This window comes from Capsicum annuum, chromosome 12 (assembly GCF_002878395.1).
Source record: "Capsicum annuum cultivar UCD-10X-F1 chromosome 12, UCD10Xv1.1, whole genome shotgun sequence".
In the NCBI taxonomy this organism is placed as follows: domain Eukaryota; kingdom Viridiplantae; phylum Streptophyta; class Magnoliopsida; order Solanales; family Solanaceae; genus Capsicum; species Capsicum annuum.
In genome coordinates, this window is record NC_061122.1 from 61,581,298 (window position 1) to 61,593,175 (window position 11,878).

Below are 11,878 nucleotides of genomic sequence, written 5' to 3' on the forward strand. Positions count from 1 at the left end.
TTGCAAGATTTATCCCGGACTTCACTAAAACTATGAGCCTCAATAGTAAGATTACAAACACTTGCAATCTAAGAGACTACCTCTAAATTCTATTCCCTTGCCCCTAAAATCATTAGATTGTAGCTAAATTCATATTACAAAATAATTGCAACCTAGGAAGTAAATTTAATCCCTCGTACAACAATTAAGAAGAAAGTTGTGACCCCTCCAAATTCCCCTTAACTTGAAGTTAATTTTTCCTCAAGAAAAAAATACCTAAACAATGCTTCTAAGAAAGCTGGAAATAGGTACAGTTCAGTTACAATTCTAATACAATAAACTAGAATTGAAGACAATGTGACACATATACATGATGAAACGTGTTCCTTTATATCAGCCATACACAGCCACACACTTGAACGGTTAGACAGAAATTGATGAATGATTTTGGTTATATGCTTTGATTTATGCTATTTGGACCTAACGTTCATCCACCAGTAAACCTCGTCTGATCGGTAGACTCCGGCGACGGCAACAGGTAAGTTGAACCCATTCATACCCCCAGTTCTCTCTATTGTTTGCCCTCCCCCTCCCCCTTGGTTGCTGTATATTCACGGGTTGACTGCCGGATCGAATACGGCAATGGACCAACGCTGGCAGCGGTCAAACAGGTAGGACGACGTCAGCAGACGTCCAGATCCTGGTGAAACTCCGGCGAAGCACCAGCGGCCTTTTTTCCCGATGACTTTCCGGCAACCAATTTTTTCGACACCAAACTTACCGGTGACATCTATTACTTTATTAGTTAGGCACTTCCGTTATTTGTTTCTGGTCTGTCTCTTGCGTATTTTGTTGTAACTGCTTCTTGTTTACTTGTTTACTCCTTGCTTGTTTACTTCTTGTTTGTTTTTTGTTGCTTGTAATTTCCTGTTTCTTGGTTACTTTGATCTATTGTGTTTCTTGTCTAACTCCTTGCTTGTTTACTTCTTGTTTGTTTTTTGTTTCTTGTTTCTGGTCTGTATCTTGCGTATTTTCTTGTTTCTTGTTTCTGATTTCTTATGTGCATATTTTCTGTATTTTTCTAGCATCTGTTGTGTTTGAATTTTTGTTGCAGTTTGAGCGTTGCGTGTGCCTTTATTGTTATTGCTGATTTTAACCTTGGTTGTACTTTGTTTGAGTAGTGGCTTGGGTGGTTCATGGTGGAATAGGGTCATGTCCTTGGGGTCTTGGGTGTCGGGGGGGTGGGGTAGGTTAGGTCCGACATGCGAAGTGCGAGGTGTTAAGAGAGGGGATAAGAGAGTTGATAGTTTGAGGGTAGGGTCGTGGAACATTGGGATCCTACAGGGTAAGTCGATAGAACTGGCTAAGATTATTAGGAAGAGAAAGATTAATATTGCGTGTGTCCAGGAGACTAAGTGGGTAGGTTCCAAGGCAAGGGATGTAGATGGGTACAAGTTGTGGTATTTAGGTAGTGGAAGGTGTAGGAATGACGTATATATCTTAGTGGACGAGGAGCTTAGGGAGCAGGTGGTGGAGGTTAAAAGGGTTAGTGATAGGGTTATGACTATCAAGTTGGTCTTGGGGGGGGTCTACTTTGAACTTCTGTAGTGCGTATGCACCACAGGTGGCCCTGGACGAGGAAGAGAAGAAGAGGTTTTGGACGAGGTGGTTAGAGGTGTGCCTAGTTCGGAGAAGCTTTTCATAGGAAGGGATTTCAACGAGCATATTGGTCTTTTTCGTTAGGGTACGATGATGTGCATGGGGGCTTTGGGTTCGGGGTTAGGAATGATGAGGGAGCTGCGCTTTTGGATTTTGCGAGGGCCTTTGGGTTGGTAGTAGTGAATTCTAGCTTTCCGAAGGAGGAGCACTTGGTTACTTTCTGTAGTAGGATAGCCAAGACTCAGATTGACTTTTTGTTGCTTAGGCAGGGGATAGAGCTTTGTGTAAGGATTGTAAGGTAATTCCGAGTGAGAATCTTGGGATTCAGCATAGACTCCTGGTGATGGACTTAGTTATCAAGAAGGGTAAGATGCGTCAGGGTAGGAAGGGTAGACCTAGTGTTAAGTGGGGCAGTCTGACTCCGGTTAGTGCTTTGGAGATAGCGGCAAAGTTAGAGGGGATGGGGGTGTGGGAGTGCAGAGGGGACGTGGATAGTATGTGGGGTTGGGCCGCTGGTTGCATTGGGGAGTTGGCTAGAGAATGTTGGGTGTTTCGAGGGGCTGGTCTGGCCGGTATCGGGGGGATTGGTGGTGGAATGAAGATGTTAAGAAAAAGGTGGAGTCGAAGAAGGCGGCTTACGCTAAGTTGGTTGAGTGTAAGGATGAAGAAGAGGTGCGGGTGAGCAGGGAGGAGTACAAGGTAGCTAAAAAGGAGGCTAAGTTATCTGTTACGGCTGCTAAGACGGCAACTTTTGAGAGTTTGTATAAGGGGTTAGAGGAGAAAGGCGGGGAGAAGAGGTTGTTTAGGCTTGCCAAGGTTAGGGAACGAAAAGGTCGTGATCTGGATCAGGTGAAATGCATTAAGGGGGATGATGGCAAAGTTTTGGTTGACGACGCCCTCATTAAGGGAAGATGACAGTCGTATTTCCATAGGCTCTTGAATGATGAGGGGGACAGAGATGTGGTGTTAGGAGAGTTGGAGCATGCCGGAAAGTGTTGCGATTTTGGCTTTTGTCGTCGATTTAGGGTAGAGGAGGTCAGTAAGGCTATTCGCAAGATGCGAAAGGGCAAGGCGACGTGGCCCGATGAGATTCCGGTGGATTTTTGGAGGTTCTCTGGTGGGTCAGGGTTGAGGTGGCTGATCAACTTGTTTAACAATATTTTCAAGTCAGCAAAGATGCCCGAGGCGTGGAGATAGAGCACAATGATTCCTCTATATAAGAACAAGGGTGACATTCAGAGTTGCAACAACTATCGGGGCATTAAGTTGTTGAGTCACACGATGAAGATTTGAGAGAGGGTGATGGAGCGGAGGTTGAGGAAGATTGTGTCTATTTCGGAGAACCAATTTGGTTTTATACCTGGTCGCTCCACGACTGAGGCAATTCACCTTCTGCGGAGACTAGTAAAGCAGTATGACAAGGTCCCTAGGGAGGTTCTTTGGAGATGTCTGGAGGCGAGGGGGGTTTCGGTGGCGTACATCAGAGCGATTAAGGACATGCATGAGGGGACGAAGACTCGGGTAAGGACAGTAGGAGTAGGAGGAGATTCTGAGCATTTTCCAATCTTAACAGGGTTGCACCATGGATTAACTCTTAGTCCGTTTTTATTCGCTTTGGTGATAGATGTGCTGACGCAGAATATACAAGGCGAGGTGCCTTGGTGTATGCTTTTCGCGAATGATATAGTTTTTATTGATGAATCGCCTCACGCAATTTCTTTGTCAGTCACAGTCACCGTCGCAGTCTCATCACTGCGTTGCTTTCTCAAGTCCACAATTTTTTTTAACTTTGAAAGATTTTTTTGTTTTTTGTTTTAGAATCAGTAAAAAAGCTGAAGTAGCCAAAACCTAAGGGGTTCAAATTCGAAACAATTAAATACACGAACTAATCGAAGGGGGTTCAATATCTACCATATATACATAGAAAAATAAATTGAGTCTTGTATAAGTAGTATAGTTTTTCATCGAAGGGGATTTGAGTGAACCCCATGGCCATAGGTTGGCTCGCACCTAGGATTTGAAGTCTCCGGTTGATTTAATCAATGAGTACAATTGGCACCCGAAGACTCCGGATCCTGAATCCGCCTCTGTGAGGGGAAGTTTTCTCTGTCATGTTAGCCTCTGCTTTGTCATTCTCTCCTTCAGTTGCTTCTTAGGCTCATCTTATACTTGTCTCTACCCTTCCGTCTCTTCGTAGACTATTAGTCGTCGTTGATTGCTATCAACCCACATGGTGTTTTTGCAAGATCTTACTGATTGTCAACTTTTAAGAAATTTTGTTTACTATAAGGAACTATTAACTACACTATATGTGTCATTTGGAGTTGGATGACAACGGCTTGCAACTAATTTTCCATCGAAACTTGCTTTTCTACCTTCACTTATTTCAGTTGGTTTTATACTTTATCTTGCTTCATTACTTGTCCGAGAAGTTAAAGAGGGGCGCAGATATTTTGGGCAGCAGAGGTAAGGGAAATCTTAGCCCACTCAGTGGATTCTCTTTTACATTCCTTTTCTCAGGAACTTTCCTTCAAGTGTGACAGTTTCTCAACAAATGATATACCTCCTCTTTGTTTTCTAATAAAGAGTGTTTTGATGTCTGTCTGATAGAGTTTCCGCTTGTCAGGTGAAGACCTTACTGATGGTAATAGACTGCCGTTGGCTCCAGCAAATGGTAGCTCACCAAACTCGCTGCCAACGGAGCAGCAGAATACCCCTAATAGCTCCGGAGTTTCCCCTGCTGTTGCCGGAAGAACACCCTCGAATTCTGCAGCACGAACTAGTCGGGGAATGTCATTCAAGTTATGCTTAACAAAGTTGTTGTTCCAGTTGCTGCTTGCATCAAGTAACTTTCGGTGGTCCTTTTATACACTTGCCTTATAAGACTGATAATAGTACGCCCTATAGGTTCATAGTATTATAGATGTGTAATTTTCCTTGTACATCATGTCTCCATCTTTTGGAGCCGTTTTTGTTTTCTTACTCCCCATCCTCCGCTCCCGGCCTTTTTCGGGTTTATTGTTATTTTGATATTAGCCATTAGATAGGATGGGGCTGCTAGATGAATGTTTTATACATCTTCTGACTTTGGATGTTCAATTTCGTGTTCCCTTTACAGATATTGTTATACTTGTACACGTAATGCTCACTGCTGAATTTCATTCATATGATTCTAATTAGTTTGTGTATTTAAGATTGAACAACATAAGTAGTCACATTTTGGAAGTTAATACGTAGCTAACACATCTGAAAGATGGGAAAGAAATGGGTCAGGCTCGTTGGGCCGTCTTGCCCAGCATGTAGTTTGATAAGGTTGGGCTATAATTTATACAACTTGTTTAAGAGCATGACTTTTAAGTTTGGGCCGTATAAGCCTGTTGGCCCATGGGGCTTAAGCAATATGGACTGGACTGGACTGGACTGGCTCGCGGGTTAAATAAAAAATAATTAAAAAATAGAATAAAGTACTAAGAATTAAAAAAATAGTCCAAATTCAAAGTCCATTTGGATCCTCATAGATATTTAAATATTAAATATGTTTATAAAATATATAAATAATTAAAATACGAAATTTTTAAGGAATCAAATATGTTTGATGAAGATAATGTGGCGATGTTGAACACGCTATAACTCATAAATGCCATGAGAATAATTTTTTTCTTAGAAGTTCATTTTAATTTTTAATGGACTAAATATTACATGTCTTTGTGTTTTATTGTGATCAATTAAAACAAAAATAGGTTAATATTATTATTTAGCTAGGTATATTATTACTCATAAACAATTTTGTTTATTTTTCAACATCTTATTTGATTTGAATTTGGTGTTAAAAGTTATTTAATTTCACAATTTTTTGGATTTTTTTTAATAAATTTGAGACTTGATTAACAAGTAGAAACTTCATGTAATATTATATTGTACATATTTATGTAATTAATAATTTAAAATTTAAATTAAGATTATAAAAATAATATATTTTAAAAAGTGGGCTGACCCGTGGGAGTCCGCAGCCCACAATGTGATGGGTTGGACTTGCTATTTTTTGGACTGTCACGTTGATAGGTCAGCCCTGCCTGATTCGTCAAACTTAAAGTCCGTGTGGGCTAACCTGGATGGGCTGGGTCAGCCCGTATTAATAGTTCTAATATATTTCTTCAAATTTTATTTTAGAAACAAAGGGCCACTTAAGATTCATGATCTGAGGCTAGCCCAACTCTCACGATGAGTTGCTCCATGAAGTTTTTGATCCAGTAATAATACGGAGTTACGGGCTGTGGTGAGATTCTGGGCCTGTTTATGTAAAACTAATAGAATCATCCATGATAGATATTTTGCAGTTTTAGATCAAGTTTGGTTGTGGTGAGATTCCATTTAGCAAATCCAAAAAGATTTCATAACCAAACAACCTTAATTTATTGCAAGTATTTATTTATTCTTTCTATTATGAAAGTGCCATTACGGTTGTTGTTTAAGACATTACAAACATCGTGTGTATATTAGAATAAAGCCGAAAAGACAGCTTTGGTTCTTCCTAGGATTATTCAGTTATTAGGTAGACAATTGTACATTGTAATATCCTTAAAATGGGAGCTGGTATAAGACATACTGTTAGGGGTCGTTTGGTTGAGTGTATTGGAATATTAATGCATGCATTAGTTTAATGTGTATTAGTAGTACTTTGTTTGGTATATTTTTTTATCCTATGTATAACTAATGCAGGCATTAGTTATACAATCTATTGTGTATTGAGGTGTGCATTACTAATACCTCAAAATCCATGGCATTAGTAATGCAATGAATCTAATGCATACATTAACACGCTTAAAGACCCTATTACCCCTCAAAAAAAATTTCGCATCCTTTCCAACATATATATTGAGGATATTATGTAAAAAAAAATAAATTATTTTTTTAGAAATTATGTGATTCATGTTTTTTTTAATACATCGAACCAAACACTACATAAGAAAAAATACAAGCATAATTAATGCAAGCATAACTAACACAAGCATTACTAATACAAGCATTACTAATACACCATATTTTGCATTATTCTTATACACTCTACCAAACGACCCCTTAGAGTACGTGTCCTACTGACCAGTGACTTTAACGTAAGAGTTGCCTATGGATGGAACGGGTTGCCTGACATTTTCAAGAAAGCAGAATAACAGGAAGTAAAGAACACAATGATTTTTACGTGAAAAACACTCAACTTAAAAAGGTGTAAAAAATCACGACCTGTACCTTTACAGAATTTAACCTCAACTTCACTAAATAACTCTGAGCCTCAACAACGACTGATTACAAAAATCTTGTAACGAACAACTAGGAATTATAAACTCTAATTCATATACTTCAATAACTAGGAATCATAAACTCTAATTCTTATAACTCAACAACTAGCAATCATAAACTCTAATTCCTATAACTCAACAATCACTCTTGACTGTTGAACCCACTTTAAGTTATCCCAAACTTGAAGTTAACTCAGCTCAGTATTGTTCCTAAACAATCAATGTAGGAAAACAATAAATTACAACTCAATAGAACAATACATTTAAACTGACTTATGAACTGTAAAGTTCTGTCTTGTGTAACAGGTTCGTCAATTTGTTCCTTTGTGCTGGTAACACTGAAGTCTTCAATCAGAATTCTCTCAATCATGTACTTTCTCAATTTGCTCGTGTTTAGCCTTTTCTCTCTCTGTAAGTGCACAAGTTATTCTGAATAATACATCTTCTATTTAAGCACAGCTCTCCAAAAAGTCATTCTTTATTTTAAATTCCTCCTTTAATCAGAACTCTCATTGCATAGAATTCTACTTTAAGTGAGACTCTTTCTTCAATTTCAACTCTTGTATCTTTAGTGTTGTAGTCAAACTCCAACTCTTTAAATTAGCACATGTTTATTTCCTTGAGTTTATCTGAATTGGCCGCCCATCTGGTCCTTTTTTGATTTTTGCACGCTTGTCTTTAATCATCGATGATTTTGCTACAAGTTTAAGCTACATGAGACAGTGTGTCTGTGAACCAGCTTGACTGACATGTTTCATATCACCTTTTCAGTTTGTCAATCATCAAAATTACATCGTACCCAACAAATTCTCCCTTTTTGATGATGATAAACCTTTTATCTTTGTGCATTCAAACATCTTCACCTGTAGGCACTAAAGTATAAAACACTAGAATGTAACAAGTTAGTCAATGGGTTATAAACATTGCACCCCTCTTATCTTCTCCCTTTTGGCATCATCGAAAAACTATTTTTAATGCAATAATATACTAGCCAAAGTGATTTGTTATGCTATTCATGGCCACTGGGGCTATCACCAAAACAATCAGACAAAGACTTTAGCCAACATGGTAATGTATTAAAGAGAGCAAAAATATGATTCAATTTAGCAAAGATAACCATTTCATTTAACTGATAGAGCATGTTCCACATTAAACCTAAGCTAGTACTGAACAAAGCAAAACAACTGAGCATTAATAAAAAAAATATGATATAAAAGTGGGACATGGCTAAGGATACAAATAGTGAGGAGCTGATGAGAAAGGTGGAACAGGTGATATCAACTGTGTTAATTGATGAATGACTTCAACATTTTCATTCCTCTATCAATCAAGATCAAGTTTCAAAGTCATGATCCTAGATTTAAGGACCTCTTATTCTACTTCATGACTGTCTTGTGTAACTTCTAGTTCAGATTTTTTTCAGCTAAATCATTTCTTTATTATCAATTTTTTTTTCAAGTGAGTGTTAGCCCTCCTTATTGAAACAGGTATAATAGTATGATTCATTTGCTCAAGGACATCCATTGTTGTTTTATAAGTCAAACCTGAACTAGGACTGAGACGTCCCCAAAAAAGTAGCCAATTAGGAACTAAAAGGAAGAGCAAGTCCCTTTTTATTCTTCAGAAACATAGGCTGCATGTGATTGATGATCAAATTTGGCAAATTCATGGTACAAAAATTGATATTTTGGTTGAGAGAGAAGAAGGAATTTCTATTATAGAATTAGCACATTTGTGCACAACCATTTGGAGAGAGTCAAAGAAAATTTGGTCAACCAATTTGTCAGCATCATAGGACAAGGGGAGGATGAATTATGAGGAATGGAACAGGTGTGCTCAACTGTTTCAATTTAGACAGCCTATGCTTATGTCAGTGTAGAGCATACTTGATAAGAAGAACTTTGTGGTCACAATTATTTGCTTGTACCTATTTTCTACACAATCTAATACAAAATTAGGTTAGAAAAGTAAAAAATCTAAAATTGGGACACACAACTAAATGAGCAAAACTGAATCGAATAACCTTTTAGCTAATAAGATTTAAAAGAAAAATGGTTATTCGAGTCAATCATTGAGGAGAGTTCATGCAATTTTAATCATCCCCAAATCTAACCTATTCCTTTCAAAATGCTCTCTACTTAGTGCCTTTGGTGCTTCTCTAGTCATTTAAGTAACCCACATAGTCACCATTTTTATAGCCCTTAAGAGTGAAATTACTTTCATTTGAATACTATAGTCTCAAGCCATTAATTCCCATGAGATATCTCAAGATTCTTGTGACAACACCAATTCTTATGAATTACCAACAAAATTATCATCAGCTTGTGTTGGTGTTATTGATGTATCAATTTCTTGATTTGTTGTTCCCCCTGTCAATATGCCTTCAGTCTGTATAATAGTTAAACCAAGTGGTAAAATATGTTCCTGTGCATGCTCATCAGTTTCACTGTCATTTTTTTGTCATCTCCAAAAGATCCATTGCCCCTTTAAATGTGGTGAGCGAAAGAAACTTTATTTGCTTCCAGTATTATACCTTGAGCAAGCTTTATCCATGTACAAATTTTTCTTGCCTCCTTTCACTCTCACCTGCAAAACAAATTAAGGATTAACTTTAGGCACCCAGACAAGCTTAGGTCCTTTCTTATGAGAAAATGGATGTATGAGGTTCCTTCTAGCCCATCGAGGCAACAAGTTATGTGACCTATTTCTCTGACTAGATTTGACCTTCTTGTTAGCTTGTGCTAACATAGAATTAGATTTTTTTTGCTAGCCTTATGCTTCTTGGTTTGCTTTCTGCTGCAACTGAACATTCAGTGGTTGGATACCCCTAGTTACCACAAACATAACCCAGATCTTTAATAGCATTAGAACTTTTATAAAAGCCCAACCCAAACTTTTCATTGTGAGTTCTTTGACCTAACTTATGAACAATTCTTGAAGAATGTGTCTATCTATTAGCTCTTTCAAGATCAAGTTTCAATTTAGAAACTTATTGACTCAATTGACTAACCTTTTCTTTTTCACAAAAGTATTCATGCTTAATCTTAGTCAATTCTGACTCAATTTTTTCTTATTCCTCACTTTTGACCTTTTTTCCCTTTTCAGAAAGAGTCAGTTTCAAGATTTCAGATTTGAGGGTCAGGTTTGATGAATCAAGTCTGCTAACCTGTTCCTTAAGAGTGCAATTTTCCTTTTCAATAGTGTTCTTACAAGTTTCTAGATCAATAAAATCAAACTTGAGACTTGCAAGGTTGTTGAATAACTCATCCCTATCAAAAGTTAATTCTTGGAAATCATCCATTAGAGCACTCATTAAGGAAATAAGTTTCTTATTAGAAAATAAATGCAACTTCTCTTTGAGTTCAAGAATACTTACCTCAGAGTTTCCATCATTTTCTTCCATGTTTGAATCTCCAATGGCCATGAGAGTAGTTTCATCATCTTCTTCATCATCTTCTTCATCACTTTCAGATGCCCTATTTAGATCTTCTATGTCCATCTCATAGGCCTTCAAATTACCAACTAACTCATCAAGGGACATTCTAGTGAGATCCTTAGCTTCTCTTATGGCTGTAACTTTGACATTTCACTTAGACTTTGGTAGGACTCTCAAGACCTTCTCTACCTGTTCTTCAGTAGATAAAACCTTTCCTAGAGATTATAACTCATTTACCAACAAATCTAACCTAGTTATCATTTCTTGTAGTGACTCATTTTTCTCCATTTTGAAAGACTCAAATTCAGTGAAAAGTAATACAATTTTATATTTTCTCACTCAGCTAGTGCCTTCATGTGCATTTACCAATGCATCCAATATTTGTTTAGAAGTGTTGCAATTACACACTCTATTGTACTCGGTTGGACCAAAATCACAAACAAAAATGCTTTTGGCTTTTTCATTCTTTTATAGTGCAACAAGTTCTTTCCGGGTGAATTCACTTCTTACCTTTTTCACTTGTTCTCCATCCACTGTCTTCATAGGAATTGTTGGTCCATCAATAATTCTGTCCCATAATTCATAATCTACACTTTGAAGAAACGTTTCCATCCTAGATTTCCACCAAATGAAGTGAGACTCATCAAAGAGTGGAGGTCTAATAGTTGATTAACCTTCACTGTGACTAGTATATGGTGCGAAATTTATCATATTGATCTTTGTTTAAGTACTAACCCTTTTTAATACAACTCACTCTGATACCACTTGTTAGAGTACATGCCCTATTGACCAATGACTTTAACATAAGAGTTGCCTATGGATAGAATGGGTAGCCTAACTGTTCCAACGAAGCAGTAAAATAGGAAGTAAAGAACACAATGATTTTTACGTGGAAAACACCCGGGTCAAAAAAGTGTAAAAAATCATGACCTGTACCTCTACAGGATTTAACCCCAAATTTACTAAATAACTCTGAGCCTCAATAACGACTGATTACAAAACTCTTGTGGCCAACAACTAGGAATTATAAATGCTAATTCCTATAACTCAACAACTAAGAATCATAAACTCTAATTCTTATAACTCAATAATTACCCTTGAGTATTGAAGCCGCTTCGAGTTATCCCAAACTTGAAGTTAACTCAACTCAATATTGTTGCTAAACAATCAAGCTAGGAAAGCAATAAATTACAACTCAATAAGAACAATTCATTTAAACTGACTCATGAACTGTAAAGTTCTGTCTTGTTAAACAAGTTCGTCAATCTATTCCTTTGTACTGGCAGCACTTGAATCTTCAGTCAGAATTCTCTCAGTTATGTACTTTGTCAATTTGCTTGTGTTTAGCCTTTTCTCTCTCTGTAAGTGCACAAGTTATTCTGAATAATACATCTTCTATTTAAGCATAGCTCTCCAAAAAGTCATTCTTTATTTTAAACTCCTCCTTTAATCAGAACTCTCATTGCATAGAATTCTACTTCAAGTGAGACTTCTTCTTCAATTCCAA

The 11,878-nt window shown here is 37.3% G+C and overlaps 1 protein-coding gene across 4 annotated transcripts in view; it reads left to right on the plus strand.

The window, feature by feature from the left end:
* The window catches only part of LOC107850628 (aspartic proteinase-like protein 1), an 11,466-nt gene extending 6,663 nt beyond the window's left edge, over positions 1–4,803 (plus strand). For all 4 annotated transcript variants that reach the window (XM_016695292.2, XM_047401803.1, XM_016695295.2 and 1 more), the window contains exon 10: positions 4,265–4,803. In XM_016695292.2, the coding sequence (XP_016550778.2) occupies positions 4,265–4,521 (257 nt within the window). In that variant the 3' untranslated portion in view covers positions 4,522–4,803. The remainder of the gene's footprint in view (positions 1–4,264) is intronic.
* The last annotated feature ends 7,075 nt before the right edge of the window (positions 4,804–11,878 follow it).